At 44.5% G+C, this 17,253-nt stretch overlaps 1 protein-coding gene across 2 annotated transcripts in view; it reads left to right on the top strand.

Moving 5' to 3' along the window:
• Plxna4 (plexin A4) overlaps positions 1–17,253 on the top strand; it is a 461,715-nt gene that overhangs the window by 292,535 nt on the left and 151,927 nt on the right. For both annotated transcript variants that reach the window (XM_017802882.2, XM_029555453.1), the window contains exon 4: positions 4,167–4,298. In XM_017802882.2, the coding sequence (XP_017658371.2) occupies positions 4,167–4,298 (132 nt within the window). The remainder of the gene's footprint in view (positions 1–4,166; positions 4,299–17,253) is intronic.

Consider the following 17,253-nt stretch of genomic DNA (forward strand, 5'->3'; position numbering starts at 1 on the left):
GTTACCGGTCAGTTATACCATCTTGGTGGCCATTAGCCATTTAAGCTACACATGCTTCCCATCCACTACCTTCACATGGGACTGAGTTTATCATACCTGGTTATACCCCAGTCAATTTTATAGACTTCCCAGAAAGAAGCAATAATAGCCTGTGAATACCCCTTTGACTCTGGACCTCAGTGGATTGAAGTTTGAACCATTTAGGAGCCAGGCCTTCGGGTAGGCAAGATTGGAACTCTACCAGTCCTCTCCAGAAGCTAGCTCTGAGTCTAGAATCCATTTGCTCATTAGGGAGACATTCAACAAATGAATGATGAATGGTGAATAAATGTGTCACTTCATCAGTGGACTCACCAAGTAGAGATATAGTTTCCTCCTTTACGTCAGCTTCAGAGATTAACATTCTTCAAAAACCAAATTTACATTCATGATCCCCAATCAGTCTCCTTACATTTCGTGCCTTTAGACACAGTGGACATCTTTGTTGATCCTTTCTTACTGCTTAGCTGACTAACAAGTATTATCTGCACTATATAAAGTAACAAATCTTATTTGTTTATGCTATTACCTCCCAAGCCCTGGAGTGGCCTTTCTACTATGACTGGAACATAAGCACTGGCCAATAGCCGTCTCCCCCATTTTGACTTTCCTTTTTCTGTTCTTGGCTGGGGCTGTCATTCCAGAGCTGTTGTTGAGCTCCAAACATCTGAGCTGTCTTTCTGTCTTACAAAGAGTGGGCTGAGTGGGATCGCCTATGCTCAGGTAAACTGGTCAGGATGATGGCTGTGAGACCCTAATGGGATGCTGGTTAACATTTTGTTGGCTGTCCTAGAATGCTGGAGGTAGACAATGATCTTCTGAAGTCCCTTTCCTTGATCATGCCTCTTACCATGATCATGTGCAGTAGGGTTGGTAGAATGTAGTTTTCATTTACTCAGTAACTACTTACAGAGCTATCTGGAATGCAATAGGGGTGACCTCTGCTCTTGAGACTCACAACTGCAGGGCTGTGAGAGGGATAATGCCTCCCTCACTCTCATTCCCAAAGAAAGCAGAGCCTCTTTCTGTAGTTCGTCCCCATTGCTGAGCTTTATGTTATCCCCAAAAGCTTGGAATCAGCCTCAAAATTTCCTGCTCCCTCCTCTAGACCATGCATTAGAAACGAGACTACTGTTGGCAATACTTGTGCTTTGGGAGTTCTCAGTTCTACTTAACCACACAGAAATACATCCTTTCCTATCTTTAAGTCAGTTCTGTTCCTTTGGTCAGACTGCCTGAGGTCCCATGGAGACTCATTATTTTTAAATACCTTTTCATGTGGAACCTTGTCAAAGGCTTTTGGAAAAGCTAAATAGCTAAGAGGCAAGCACTGAGCCAGCAATCAGGAGAGACCTAGGTTCTAATCTAGCCTGACATTGGTTTACCATTGAACTTTGGGCAAGGTTCAGTATAATCCCCATTTCAGTTTCTTCATTAGTAAAATGAGAATTATTGTGCTGACAGGCAACATCATAAAAATTTTACCACCATCAGATGAGACAGTGTTATTTAAGAATACTTCACAAGGTATAAAACAAAACTATAAAGGCTCATTACTTTGAAAATTTATAACCTCATCTTCGTTCATATGCATATCTCTCCCTAAAGAACAGAGGATAAAGACATGATTCCTCCACTACCTCAGCATCATGTTTGTTCATCATCAACTACTTTGACTTCTTGACAAGATGCAGATTTGTAGAAGTAATAGGACTGGCTATGGTATGGGGCTTTGAGGCTCACTGTGAGGGCTTGGTGTAGTGTGTAAACTCACAGAAGCAAGGACACTGAATTGGTCAGGCCTAGGTTAGCTCCACATCCATGTTCATTGAATATGTGACCTTGGACAAGTTATCTAACCTCTTATGCCTCACCTGCAGACTCCAGGATGATATTAATGCTGGTGGTAGAGTTATGAGGTACAAATGCCCAAAGCATTATCTATTTCATAAAGAACAATTATTATTTGTCTGGAGAGAGTCCAGAGAAATGGAAGCTAGTCCATTCTACCTATATTTTAGGATTATTCACCAAATAGTTATCAACTTTCACAATAAACTCCTTTACCCATGTCTTATGTGAGGTTCTCTTGAGAGATAGATACATGAGTGCCTATCTTTCTGTATTATGTAAAGCTATAGTTTAGGTTGGGATGGGAGAAGGAGAAGAAAAGGAGAAGGCTTCCCGGTTGCCTTCCCACTCAGGCAGAGTGTGGAAGATAGGAACAAACAAGGCCAGGCCCATGAAAATTTGCCATATTGGTGTTTCCAGGTCCCTTGCTTATTTCCTCTGATGTCCAACTACATCTAGCCTATCATATCCTAATGAGTAGAAAAGTTAGAGCCAGAATGATAAAGAAGACTGAATTTAATTTCTACTGGGGATCAGACTAAGAGCGCTGGATGGTTCTTAGTTCTATTAGCATTCCCTGTAGGAGCCAGTGCTTGCCTGCGGCCTGAGAAAACTGAAGATCAGCCAAGATGCTCAGTATCACTCTTCCCACTCCAGAGAACCTTCCTTCCTGGGAAGAAGCCTAGCTGTGCCACGGGCCAAGGCCATCACTGCACTATCAGACTTGGGTAGTAATCGCAAATGGTTTTGCATGGATTTCTGCTTCATTCAGATTAAGAAAGGATCTGGCCAATGTAGACATCACTGACTCAGGAGTGGGTACAGAAGGAGGGCTCTGGGACACTGAGGTATTTCAACTGCAGAGCTAAACATCTCTCTCTTTAGAGCCTTTGCTTGTTTTCTCTTATTATTGTTGTTTTTATGAGCATAATGGGAAATCAGCAAAGAGGAGTCTTATTTTCATTTATTTGTTCATTTGAAAAATAAATAGTGTTCAAGCAATCAAACACAAAACCATAAAATAATCTAGAATCAGGGTTCAGGGAGCTCAGCAGAAACAGGTGCCACTAGGCATTCTGGTGACTTGATCTATCAGTTGAGGTGTCCTTTTTCTATCATTTAAATCTTCTGAATAACTCTTTTATTCTCCTTGATCTCATAAGAGTTTGAAAATTACATGTTGAAAATTAAAATGAGAGCACATTATAAAAGTACTTGTGAGATAATGTGTTCTTTAGTTTTGTTGCTAAAACCTCTAAAGGTCCATGAGAAATGCCTTACAGAGTCTCATACTAACAGCATATCATTAAATCCTCTGATCCCCTAGCTCTTACCTAGCCATATCTTCAGTGGGATTTGTGATGGGATACATGGGTGGTGTCCTTAGCATGGGGCAATGGGTCTGCTATATCTGTACATTAAAATTACAGATGGTTCTAGAGACTTGGGCCAGAAGCCAGACAAACATTGTGTAGAGTTAGAAAGTTCAAGTCTTTATAGGTTTATTCTCAGTGATGGGGTGTGTGGGTGGATGTCTCTTCCATCTTCCTCACTGTTTAAACATTTCTAGGAAGGATTTGTGGATGGCTTAGGAATCATCCATTCTGTTACATATTCCTGAAAGATTAAGGAGGTCTCCTGGCTGAGGCACATTTTCCTGTGATGTTCACATTGCCTTTCCTGAGGCCATGAATAAAACCTCTAGGAGGTTTTAGAACCAAGCATCTATTCTAAAGTATAAGTCATGATTTCAGTGAGCCAAAAATGATCAGGCATGTGAAACTTCTTGGGATGGCTCCTCAAGTTCAAAGTAAAGTAAAGTAATGGCATATGAGTAGAAGTTTCAAAGAACTAGCCCACATTCTTATACCAAAAGTGTTTTCTGCTAACAAATGTGGCAAGTAATATTGTCATTCTAATGTGGCATGGCACTCTGACCTCAGACAGCCTTACTTCCCCTAATCCTGAAACCAGTTCCGTACCCATCTCCAAAGACCAATGGTGCCTCTAAGATCTGATCCTGGGGCATTGGAACCAAAGAACAAGACCAGATTCTTTCCAAAGCCCAGGCTGGTCTCTCTCCTTTCTCCTCTGTGATACTTCCAAAATGAGGTCATGGTGGGCGTGTATCACTCTGTCTCTGGTTTTGGCCTTCGCACTTTGCAGGGAGAGAGCTCATAGCCTCTCCCTTGGCTTTTGGGAGTATCTCTGGACTGAAGTTGAGCTGTAAGTCATTTATGATCTAAACTCAGCTCTCCTCTTCCTTTTTCCTGTAGATTCGGGTGGATGGACCCAAAGGCAATGCCCTCCAGTATGAGACTGTGCAGGTGGTGGACCCAGGCCCAGTCCTCCGGGACATGGCCTTCTCCAAGGACCATGAGCAACTCTACATCATGTCAGAAAGGCAGGTAAGGTTTGATGGGTTCTGCTCAACATTTGTCTTACAACTAAATACTAGCCTGTGGCTCCATAGAAACCTACAGGAGGCCAGCTGCAAAGAGGTGATTTGATTTATTTGGCTCAGTGTGTTTCCTTTCAGTTACGCTGCCTGGGGACTAAGACTTGGTGTGCTGTAACAGAAGTGAAAGCTTTGAAATAGGAAAAATATTGGTGAGTCTAGGACAAATCTACCAACTTCAAAACCATGATGTGGAGAGGATCAAAACCAAATTTACTGTTTTGAAGAAAAACTCTTAGGTACAGAAACCAAGTTCTTGGTCCAGATTTCCCTACACAAAGGATAACCTCCTACCAAAGTTACCTTCTTGGACCCAAAAGGCTTGTGATAGCAAAGATTTATTTATTTCTACGAGAAACTTAGGTAAGTGAACACCATAGACAAGCCAGACGGATAAAGGTTTAGAAAACAGTCAGTGTGGTGAGCTGCGATGATACATGGTGTGCTTTGAACCCTCTATGTACCTGTAACTTCATGGGACCCCCAGATTAAGTGAAGCTAAGAGAAGATCAGACAGGGCACAGGGATGACTGTTGGCAAAACTGAGTAGTACTTAGCAATGTTGAGCTTGAGTCTGGAGTTTGGCTGAGTGTTCTTGGTGCAGACCCAGAGTCCTATTTATAAGAGGCAAAGGTTTCCCCTGGGGGATTTCCCATAACTAAAAATATTTCCTATAGTCCCCTAACTCACTGTTCAGAGTGTTTGACCTCATAGTATATCCCCATCCTATCCACAAATGTGGACCAGCATGCTGTACCTCTGCCCCATCATCTCTGTGTCCAAGGGGTTATAGAAGCTGTCCTTTCAGCTCATGAATATGGATACCTTAACAATGAGTGGCAGTGGCCCTGGTCATGAGGGACAGCTCTCCCTCTTAGTCATCTTCATTAGTGTGTCTGAACTCTCCAGAGGAACTTGCTGACAGAGTCTAGATTGTTCTGCCTGTCTCCACTATGCACAGTGAGGGAGATGAATTCCACATTATGCCACCCACAGGACTTGGGCATTATGCCCTGATGGCCCACAGCAGCCCTACCCCCCTCTAGGAGCTCGATGACATCTTCTCTCAGTGTGGGTCTCAGGGTCTCCCAGTTTCAACAACACTGGGATCCATTGTGGAATTCTTATGAAGGCCACCATAGCTTGCGAATAGTCTGGTATAGGGCTTAGAGTGAGACATTTTGGCCTGAGATTAGATACAGCTGAGATGAAGCGGGCAGCTGGTGGTGAAGCTGTCCCTCTGTCTACAGTCCTTGCTTAACTCCAAGGCCATGGGCGATACAGAGGTGGGGGACAGCTTTCTTTGACGAAACTGAATCTTTTAGCAAAAGCCCAAGACCTGTAGATGACAATGAACATTTCAACATGCCTTACCTGTCCTGAAAGTCAGAATTTCTGCACCTGGGACCTAATGTAATTAGTCAGCCATTCCTGCTAACAGTAGTGAGTGTGAGCGTCGCTCCTTCCTCAGAGGGGCCCATCTGAAGCCTTGCTTGTTTCTTTGCTCTCAGTTCCTGTTTCCTGCCAGTGTGCGTTTTATCCACTCAGGCTTGGTGAAGAGGCTGGGAACTTGGATTAGGGGATATGGGACAGGAAAGGAAGGCAGGGTTAAGTGGGAACTTGGATTAGGGGATATGGGACAGGAAAGGAAGGCAGGGTTAAGAGACCATTCTGGAGCTGCTCTTCACAGAGGTAGTGGGTGGTCTGCCACCCAAATCACAACTCATGGTCCACTATCATGGATCAACACTGGTGCAGACTTTTTTGTGTAGCACAACAGTTAAGGGCATGGGCCTTGGCATCATACTCTCTGAGTGCATAGTTATTTCTCATTACTCTGACCAAATATCTGACAGAAGCAACTTGAAGGAGAAATTTTTTGACTCATTGTTCAAGGGACACAGTCTATCATGGCAAGGAAGACTGAAATGGGTCAGTTCATGGTGATAGGAGCTTGTACTGGCTTGTTCACATTGGAATGGCAAATAGGAAACAGTGAATTCAGGCTGGAAGTGAGGGCTAGGCTGTAACCCTCAAAGATCTGCCTCCATTTGCCTATGCCCTACATCCACCAGAGTAGCCCCAAGTTCCAAAGGTCTCATAATCTCTCAAGCCAGCACCACCATCTGGGGACCAAGTATTCGAACATATGAGCCCGTGGGAGACATTTCACACTCAATCCATAACACTGAGCATGAATCCTGGACCTACTATTTATTAAATGTGGTGTCAGGTAGGTTCCTAAACTCTTCAAGGATAAGCATCCTCTATTGTAATCATATCAGACAGTGTTCCAAAAATCAATATGGTGGTGCATATATGAAGCTTAGAATTGAGGTTAATTCCTGGATTTTAAGCATAGACTCATCCTTTACCCATTCAGGAGACCCTTGACAGAACATTCAAGTTCTTTGAGTCTTATTTTTATCTTTTGTAAAGTGGGGATCACAGGGATGAGCTACTTTTTTTAGAGAGAGCTTGAATAGAGCAAAAACGATTGTGGTAGCCTTCAGATGGCTATTATTTTTTTCCTCATGTAAGTAAAATCCTAAATGTTCCTGAAGGATGTGAGCTGATGACATGTAGATACAATGGAATTAATTCTGGAGTCAGCAGTCTTTTTCCATAAAAGCTCAATGCGCAGTTGACCACATGGCCTCTTGTAGCTGTTCAACTCTGCTGTCTTGACATTAAGCTGCCATAGGAAACATATAAACAAACAGGTATGTCTATGTGCAGTGCCACTACACTTGTAAGGACAGGTGACAGGCAGTGGTTTTCTAAACCTTGAGTCAGTCCTTCAGTAAAAACATACCGAAGAAAAACTCTGACATCAGTATTGGATTTTTTTGTGTAAAACGGCTCAAAGAAGTTCAAGGAACAAAGTCCTACATCCACTAGCATCCAAAAGGAAGTTGGTTTTCTTCAGGTTATTGCTTCTGAGGACTCTCCTTTTCTTGGATTTCCTGTCACCTTTGTAGTTGCTGCTTATGGGTCCCTTCTTCTGGTCCCTCCTCCTCTTCCCTTTAGCCTCTTATGTTATACCATCCTTTAGTGATGCTATTCGGTTCCATGACCTCAATCCTCATCTTGTGCTCATGTCTCTAACCCCTGTGCTCTCTACTGAGACCCCCTGACTCCCACTCTCACAGCCACTTGCCTCCCTGGCATCCCCACTTGTTCATTCCATAGACCTTCAATTTAACATGCCCAGGCCGAATTCTTCATCTTCTTCCCGAGTACTCCTTAACCTAGCTCAGATCATAGCAACCAGGTCATTCAAGCTAAATACCTCATAGTCATCTTTAACGTCTTTTTTAATCCATTACTCTACATCCAATACGTCAGAAAATCTATTGGTTCTACAAAATATTTCCAGAATATGACAATTTTCCACATCACTGCTACTACCCTGCATCAAACCCAAGTATTTACAATAGTCCCCTGTTTATTCTCTCTGTGTGTACCCTTATCTCTCCAGACTTTTCTCAGTGCACATAAGCTAATTAAAGTTTAAGGTGGATTATGTCTTTCCTTGTATCAAATCCTTCCAATGGCCAAAGTGTCTATAAAGACCTATGTATTCTTTTTGTTTCTTTCTTTGGGGTTTGGGGTTTTGAGACAGGGTATCATGTAGCCCACACTGACTTTCAACTTGCTAGGCCACTGAGGATGACCTTGAACTTCTGAGCCTTCTGCTTCTACTTCTCAAATGCTGGAATTGGAGGCATGTGGCACCGTGCCCAATGAGACTCTTTGTGTTCTATGCCCTGGAAATATCACACCCTAACTCACTTTGCTCTCAACACCCACTCTTCAGAATCAGGACAGGGCAAGGAAGTGTCCTAGGTGACAGTCCTCTGATATGTCAGACATCTCCTGCTTTGGAGTCTTTGCTTCTCTCACCTGGAGTTCTCTCCAGATAGCTATAATCATGACTCTCTTCCAAGCCTTTGTTTCCAGGGGGGTTCCCCTGAGCTCCCCGGGGAAACTCTAATGTGCTCTCCACCAGATCCAGCAGCTACCAACCTTACATGCCTTCATTTTTATCCATAGTACTTAGACTCTTCTGTTATAATTTCTATACCTGTCGTGTTTATTTCTTACTTGTATGTCTTCCACATTAAGACATAAACTCCATGAGAATAGAGATGTTCACATGTTCTATCTTTGTAGTTCATTTATGTATCACAGGAGTGGTGAGATGGTGCAGCCATTTAGGGCTAAGGCTAACAACCAAAACATTTATATATCATAGCCCCCAGAACAGTGTCTGACACCTAAGAACTTGATTCACGTATTGAATGGACCAGAAAATGAACAAACAAAACTGAGCTATGGAGTTCCATGGCCTTGAGCTCCTTGTTTCAATTCTGTTGCTCTGGCTGTTTCCATCACTAGACACTAAAACCCACTGTAAAACACCCCAGGGTCTGCATTTTCCAATCTCATGAGAAGGGCAGACTCACTCCTAAACCCAGGGAAGTGGCAATTTGAATCTTTTTTTACAGCTCATCTCAGAGTGAAGGACAAATACCCTAATAGAAAGCCTATGTCATGGATACTCTCCACTCCAATTTTGGAGTTTTGGGCATTGTAGCATTAAGTTGCCCAAAGGTCCTGATGTTGTGTCTAATGGGAGGCCAAGAAGGAAACAACAGGATGAGCAGTGGGAGGGGGAGAGGAGGGTGGGGGAGCCGCCTGAACAAGGCCTCTGCACACTCCCGCCACCAGTGTTCTCCTAGCACTGCTCTAGGCACAAAACCTAAGTTCCAGACCTGGGACCTCAGCTCCATGCTGTGACTCCTCCCCCCTCTAGAAAGATCTCTTCCTGCCCCTGCCCCTGGCCCCTCTGTACTGACATTCAGCTTCCATTGTGTCGCCAGACCTGTGAAGGTCCTTCCTGATATAGGACCTCTGCCTCCTCCATATCCCCTGGTGGCCTTCTATAGCTATCTCCCTCTCATGCTGACTGCTTTTGCTCTACCATCACATGCTCAGAGAACCCCTGCTGAGCATCTATCCAAAGATGAGCCACCTACCACGGTATCTTTCTCTTGTTGGCACTGTGGCTCCTTTCTGTCATTTTTGCTCCTGCCACTGCCTATGGATCTGAATATTCAATTGATGTTTTTCTCCCTATCTGCACACTGGCATGGAGTCTCCAGAAGGCAGGAACTTTGTCTCTCTTGATCATTTCTTGTGTCTAGCACCTAGGAGAGGACTTTGCTCTTGTGGCATTGATGCTAGTCAGAGAGCCATGGATCTGGAGCCCTTTGAAACTGAAGAAGACTCAGATAGAGATGCCAGACTCCAGCTTAGGGTAAGGCCCAGAGAGTGTTGTTTTGTTAGCCCCTCAGAAATTCCATGGTCTGAAGAATTTTCCTTTGGTCATGTGGTAGGCGGCTAATACATTAGGGGCTGCTCTCTCTTCTAAATGGTACCCATCCCTGCTTGTTCACAGGATACTTTGATGATGATGGCCTTTGCTGCCACCACTCTCCCTCTGATACATCATATTCCACACTAGGGGGCTACAATCTAGATGTCCAGTGAAAGATTTTGCACCCATTTCATCATCGTGAGGTACATAATGGATCCAGAGAGAAGGACGTTTACAGAGGGTCTCCTCACTGCTGTTTGATGCTTTTCTCTGGTTCCAGACTACCCCTCAGCAGGCACCAGCTCTTAACATGAGGAAGGATGGTGGGATGGTTGAGGTGGGGAAACTGCATGGCTAATGCAGTAGAGAGTAGAGCATGTGAGTGTGTGTGTGTACAGATGCTTGTGTATCATGTGCACACATGCTATTTTCTGACTTTGTAACTTCAGCCAAATCACTAATTCCTCAACCCTTTATTCATCCAATACCCAATAACTATTTGCTGAGTGCCTACTATGAGTCAGGTGCTCCTGTGGATTTTAGGGACTCTGTGCAGATCTACATACTAGGTAGCAAGGTCTTTTCTTCAGGTAGCTTACTTTCTGAACAGACCACAAATGGAAGAATGAGGGAATGAATGAATGACTCATGTCAAATAACGGGGAACACAATGGAAAATGGAATTGACTGAGGAGTAAAGTGAGGTGATACCCTTTGAAAGACAGTCACCAGAGGACTCTTCCTGAGGAAGGACTGTCTGAGCCAAGGTAGTATAAAGTGCAATAGCCAGAGGTGACTGTCAGGAATAGCCATCCAGGCAGAAGGCACAGCAAGCCCTGAGGTTCCAAGAACACAGAAGGGATGTGACAGAAGTGGCAGCCATCAGAGAGAGCAGCCTGCTCAGGTCACAGGGATTCGTTTGCTGTCTTTCCAATGGGGGGTGTAGTAAATAGGACTAAACTTCTGTGTTGTGTTGAGGATTAAAATGAGATACATGTAGAAAGTGCCTGTCTTGATATCCGGTAGCCAGAGAATGGTGAGCAAATGTGGGCCCTTTGTTTGATCATTTGAGAATTGTGCAATCTGTAGGCTGGATGCAGCATCTGTTTGGTGGGTATGTGCGCCCCTGTCTCTCACTCGGTGAGCACTGCTTTCCACAGACATTTTTTCTTGTAGTGAAAGAGTGCACACTGCTAGGTGTCAATGCCATTTTGTCGCCATATACCTGTCTCTTTCAGTGTCATTGATGTCTCTCTCGCTTTCCCTTTTATCGTCTGCACAGTTCTGGGCATCTCACTGTTACATGTGTGTATGTCTGTAGGAACACGAACACATATGCACTCCTTCCCCTGTGACTGTCCCTGTCTGTCTGCCAGCCTCCTTCTTGCTGTGCATGTGTGTATAGTGTGTGTCTACTGGCACTCACTCCACCAACCCCAAGGGAATGTCACACACACAGAGAAACCATCGTGATAAAAACCTGCCAAATCGATGGAAGGGACATGAGAGAAAATGTCAGCAAGGGAGATAAACGAGGAGATGAGGTGACAGAGCCATGCATCCTGGGACCCTAGAGTGACTCGCACAGGGGGTCCCTCAATCAAGTGAGGCTCTTCTTTGAGAGGCCCCAGAGAAAGTGGCAGATTCTGTAGTCACTTTTTGCCACATCTCTATCCTGTGCCACTGCCCTTCCCTGTCTGAAAGCAGAGGGATTCCAACACGTCCCTGCTTGCTGGAGATCCACTTTCTGTGTCTGAGCCAACACTATTTTTCATGATGTCCTCATGACTTTGTTTTACCAGCTTCTGTTAACAATGAGTCTGCTTCCAGGTACCTGGGGACACTCCCAGCCTGTCCTCACTCTTGAGCTGCTGGCACTGAAGTCCTCACTGTACTGTGAACCAGTATGTACAGACTTGGGGGCTGGACAGTGGTTTTATCTGAGAGACCATGATGGAGCGGGTGCAGCTCTGCCTCAGCCCCTCCAACATGATCCAATAGGGAAGCTGTGAGGACCATCTCGATCTACCACACATTCCCCAGGGCTGGTTCTTCTACTCATTCAACAGATAGCCACAAAGAACCTGCTATATGCTGAGGACTAGCTAAGGCACCAGGGTCACAACTGTGAAGGAACAGGTAAATAGACTTGATTTTTACCAAGAGGAAACAGCCGAGATGCTGTCAACAGAATACGTGCCTCACAGAGTAGCTTAACAGGTGATAAACATTACAGAGAAAAGAAATGGAGCAGGGAAGCAGATTCAGAGCCCTGGAAGGAACAAGGGTTGTGATCTGAAAGTGTTCAGAAGAGGGAGTCCAGAGAGGTGAAGGCATCTAAACAGAGAATGGGCAGGGCAGGTTTCTCTCTCCTTTTCCTTTCTTTGTTCCGAGTTTCTTCTTAGGCTCTTGAAGTTTGAGATGGAGAGCTGGTTAGGCTGTCCCGTGGGAGGGAAATGTAAGAGGGTGCCTTTATGACTGCAATTTTTGCCATATTGAGAATTTCCAAGTTCTTCTTGAACTTCCATAGTTCAAGAAGAAGGTGGGATTGTGATTCAAAAAAAGGCCTGTGCCACTTGGGATTTAGGATCTGAAGTTTATTGTGCTTCCGTCAAAAACCTTTCCATGTGACAAAGCTGTTGCTACTTCATTGTGCCTCAGTGTCCCCAGGTCTTCCAGCTAGAGATGTTCTGAGTATAGATGACAGGCGCTATCACAGTCCTGGAGCTTATGTGAAGTGTGACAGTCTTGGATGCTAATTTAATGGACGGTGTTACTGTAGAGAAAGTTTCTGTAGCTGAAGGTGCCAGGTGTCTGCAAAAAAAAAAGGTTCTCACTCTATCAGCACTGGGTCTCCTGGAGCCTCTGGTGACGTGTTTGACAGTGATGCTGCCACCATCTCTCCATCGTCCTTTGCATCCCCGTGGAGGACTGAGTTGTCGGTTCTGCTTTGTCTGGATGGTTGACACCGTGACAAGCCAGTTTGGACATTTGCTCCTGGCACCCAGGCTGGGCTGTGTATGATAGCTCCTGGGAGTGTGAACTTGAAATGCAGGCTGCAAAATGAATGACAGAGAGCTGAGCCACCTCAGGCATTCACAAAGAGAAAAGCTGCTGTGGCGGTTTACCCAGTTTGACTTAGGTGGAAGCCTTCCCACTGGTCCGGAGTGGATCCCAAAGGTTCCTGTGTGTCATTGCTGAGATCTCTCTTCTCCCTTTCTTTTCAATCACAGCAGAATGTCTCCATTTTACCACTGCAGAGCCTGAGTGAATAGAAGGGAAGACAGCTTTCCCTCCCCAGTTTCCTACAATCCCTAAATGTTGGCAACCTGGATTACCCATTGTACCCTAGCCTTTGGAATGGGAACATCTCACTTCCCCTAAGTTTTCTCTGATGGAACGCTCCCCTCCAACCCTTTTCTCTCCCCAGCACTAGTGAGCAGCTTGTCCAGAGTCATACAGTAAGATGAAGGAAGAGCCAGGCTGGAAGGCAGAGCTCAACTCTCACAGTAGGGTCTTCTCCAGTCCCCCCTCATAAGAAACAGAGCTCTTTGTAGTAGCAAGAAACACTCTCCATCTCTTTGTCTTTGTACCGGGGAAGCTATTGACCCTACTTTCAGATATTAGAATGCAACTTAGAAGGTAAGAGGAACCCTCAGGGATAGTGATCAGAACAGAATGATGAGGGTGAGTAGATTCAGATCCACCCCTTCTACCTGTGTAAAGAGGCCCCTTCATTTATTCTCTGTTGGGCCATAGCCTGGTACAAGTTGGGTCTAGGGTCATCTTGCAACATCTAGGGTATCTTGGTGGTACAAAGAGACTTGTGTAGCACCAACCCCACCAACAAAGAGACAGGAAGGGAAATCCTTTCCCAACAGATTTGGTTCTAAACCTCAATCCAATCGTGTAACAGAAAAGTCTCAAACATCTGAATGAGATGGAGTTTAGTAGCTTCTCTTAGAAGAAAGAAAGGCTCTTAGACTATACAAAGAGATAACCAGAAGGCAGAAGTGTATTTGAGCAGGAGACCACAGGGGGGTCATGAATAGACCATGAACTTGGCTTTTCATCCTGGCCTGTAGTGTTCAGCAGCTCTGCCACCCAGAGCACAGTGTTCAAGTGGTTCGTGCTTTGGTTTCTTAATGAGAAAAATGCAAGAGATAAAAATGGTCACACAGCATTGGGCGTGTGTGTGTGTGTGTGTGTGTGTGTGTGTGTGTGCGCGCGCGCTTATCCTAGTATGTGGTATTCTTCTTAGTAAGTTGTGGATGTTGGGGCCATCCTTGCCATTATTGTTATTACTATTTGAAGATGTGTTATTGTTGGGGGCAGGAGCACCTGAACACACTTCTGCCTAGGGCTAAAACATGGTTTAGCTTCAGTTTTCAGCTACCACCCAAGAGCCCTGCTTCTTTCAAAGCCCTTTGGAAAATCCTGAGGTGCTGTCACCACTTACACTGATGAGCTGAGCCTTCCAGGGTATGGAGGAACTCTAATCAGAGACAGCCATGCCACCCCAGTGGAGCTCTGTGGGTATTTCTTTGTTATTCTTCTCCCCTCTTTAGGGAAGCATTTGAATACATTTGAGTCTAGCCTCATTGAATTCCCGAAGCTATCCCAGACTGGGCAGCTATATTAGTTAGCTTTCACCTCTATGACCAAAACACCTGACAGAAATAATGTAAGAAAGGAAAAGGATATGTTGCTTCGTGGTCTCAGAGGGTTCAGTTTGTTTTCATTTAGTTCCATGTGCTTGGACAGGACATCATGGCAGCAGAAACATATGGTGGAAGGGAGCTGTTCACTTCATAAAGGACCAGGAAGGAGAGAGAGAGAGAGAGAGAGAGAGAGAGAGAGAGAGAGAGAGAGAGAGAGAGAAAATAAGATATCTCCAAGGACTTGCCCCTAGTGACCTACTTCCTCCAACTAGGCCCCACCAACTAGGGCCAAGCATTTAAAGTATGAACTTGTGTGGACACTTCAGATTTCTAACAGCGACTATAAAGAGTTTCTGCCTCCTTATCCAGGACGTGTAAAGCAGATGGGAAAATGACCTGTTCTCCTTTCCTCTAGCTTGGAACAAGACGGTACATAAGGGCAGAGCACAGGCACACAATGGAAGGGTGTGAAACAGGAAAGAAAGTGAAAAGTCTGTGTTGTTGTGTTAGTCAAGGTTCTCTAAAGCAACAGTACTGATAGTATGTATATACGTATTACTCTATATCAATCAATCAATCAATCAATCAGTCTGTCTTTCTATCATCTATCTATCTATCTATCTATCTATCTATCTATCTATCTATCTATCATCATCATCATCATCATCTATCATCTATCTTATAGAAGAAGATGGGCTAGAATGACTTATACAATAGTGGCTAAGTAGTCCACCAATGGCCATCTGCATCCTGAAGAGGCTGAGACCCAAGCAGCTGTTCAGCATGCAAAGCTTGATACTTCAGTAGTCCCAATCTGCTGATGAAGGTCTGGAAAGTTCCTTGAGAGCTGCTGGTCTTCATTCCATGTTGGAATGACAAAGAAGCTGGAGTCTGATGTCAGTGATGGATGGAAGCAGCAGCAGCAGCAGCAGCAGCAGCAGCAGCAGCAGAAACAAGGATATTCTCACCAGCAAGAAACCAAGGCAGATTGACTGACGAGTAAAACTGCTTTGTTCCTCAGACTGATAGATGGACCACCCATCAGAAGGTGCCATCCACCCTTGGGGAGGGTCTTCTCCCCTCAGCTAATCCTTCCTGGAGATGCCCTCACAGATATGCCCAGAGGCATGTCTCTTAGTTGATTCCAGATGCTGTCAAGTTGACATTCAAGATTAACCATCACAGCTGGTGACTAGGGGAAACATTGACAGCTCTCTCTCTACTCCAGAGCTCCATTAAGCATCTGTCTCTGGCAATTGCCCTGACAGTCACTCCTCCTCTTAATTTAGTGTCAGCATCCTAATACTTTGCTTCACTTGAAGTACCGTTTTTCAAGACAAACACCTGGAATATTCTATATAGCGGCATATGTAGCATGAGGTAGGACACAGAACCAGGGGATGTATGTCTACCACCTTCCTTCCTGCCTTTACTCAGGATTACTGCTATTACTGGGATTACTCAAGACACATGGCTTTTCTGTGCATTTAAGCATGCTGAGTATATATTAGTCAGTTTTCTGTTGCTGTGACAAAATACCTGGGGAAATCAACTTAAAGGAGGAAAAATTATTTTGGTTCATAATTATATAGGTTTCATACTTGGTTTCATTGTTTCTGGCACTATGGTGAGGCAGACTAGGAGGACAGGGAGCAGATAGAACAGAGCTGCTCACCTTATGGTGTCTGGGAAGCAGGGAAATAGCCTTCAAGAATGTATACCCTATGACCAACCTCCTTGAAGACCCACCTGTTAACATTTCTACCATTTCCCAGTTGCTGATCACATTATGAATCCATCAATGGATTAGTCTATTGTTGAGGTCAGGGTCCTTATGATCCAATAACTGTTGAAGAGCCACACCTCTGAACATTGCTGCATTGGGGACCAAGTCTTTAACACTTGGGCTTTGGGGAACATTTCAGACCCAAATCATAACAAGGAGGGAAAGATCATCTGCTAGAAGGGGATTCTAGCCTCCCGGTTACAGGAGTCTGGTCTGAAGACTGGCTCTTGAGGTGTCCCCCACCCCCCAGACTACCACCCATCTTCATTTCTATGGGGGACCCTGGGATGCCTCATTTCCCTACCCACGCTAATACATAATTCCAGCTCTTTATCACTGTCCTCTCTGAATAGAAGTAGTTAAGTTTCATGAGTTGTGATTGACTGGCTCTGGAGTTTTGTAGAAAAGAGACTGGAAATACTGGATACTTAAGTAAATTGTGCACTTGGTTTGAATATTGATGAGGCATTTTCCAAAGTAAATAGGTGCCTGTTAGTTTATGCCATTGTTCAAGATGACTACATGACATTAGTGTTTACACATGACTTTACCAAGTGCAATATAGGTATAAAAGGGGAGATAACAAATGGCAGAAGTGTATCTCATGTGAGTTTTTAAAGTGTATTCAAGTAGTATGAGAGGACAATGGTGGTGTGAACTTGAAACTGACTCAGACAGATGCAGTGGCTTCAAGGGAATTCCTAATGGCTGGGGCGGGGCGTGAACTGGATATTTCTTTAAAGCAAGTTGAACAGAATAGTGAAGAGATGGAGGAATGGGAGTGGACTCTATCCTCTCCCGCAAGACTGAAGCTGATTCTCACAGCTGCTTAGTTCCATGTTGAGGCTAGAGGTGGTCAGAGCAGCAAACACCAGCTCTGCTTCTTGGTCTTGCTTTGCCACTTGACCTGGGGCAAGTTATTTAACCTCTGGGTATTTCAGTTTTCTCAGTAGCAAAATGAGAATCTCTTCACACCCATTGACTGAGTGGTTACAAAGAATGAATTAAAAATAGGCCTAAAATTGAGTCCTGGCATATGAGAATCCAATCAGTCTTAGCTTTTACCTCTATTATT

The sequence above is a fragment of the Nannospalax galili genome, unplaced genomic scaffold (assembly GCF_000622305.1).
Source record: "Nannospalax galili isolate Female #2095 unplaced genomic scaffold, S.galili_v1.0 scaffold746, whole genome shotgun sequence".
Taxonomy (NCBI): domain Eukaryota; kingdom Metazoa; phylum Chordata; class Mammalia; order Rodentia; family Spalacidae; genus Nannospalax; species Nannospalax galili.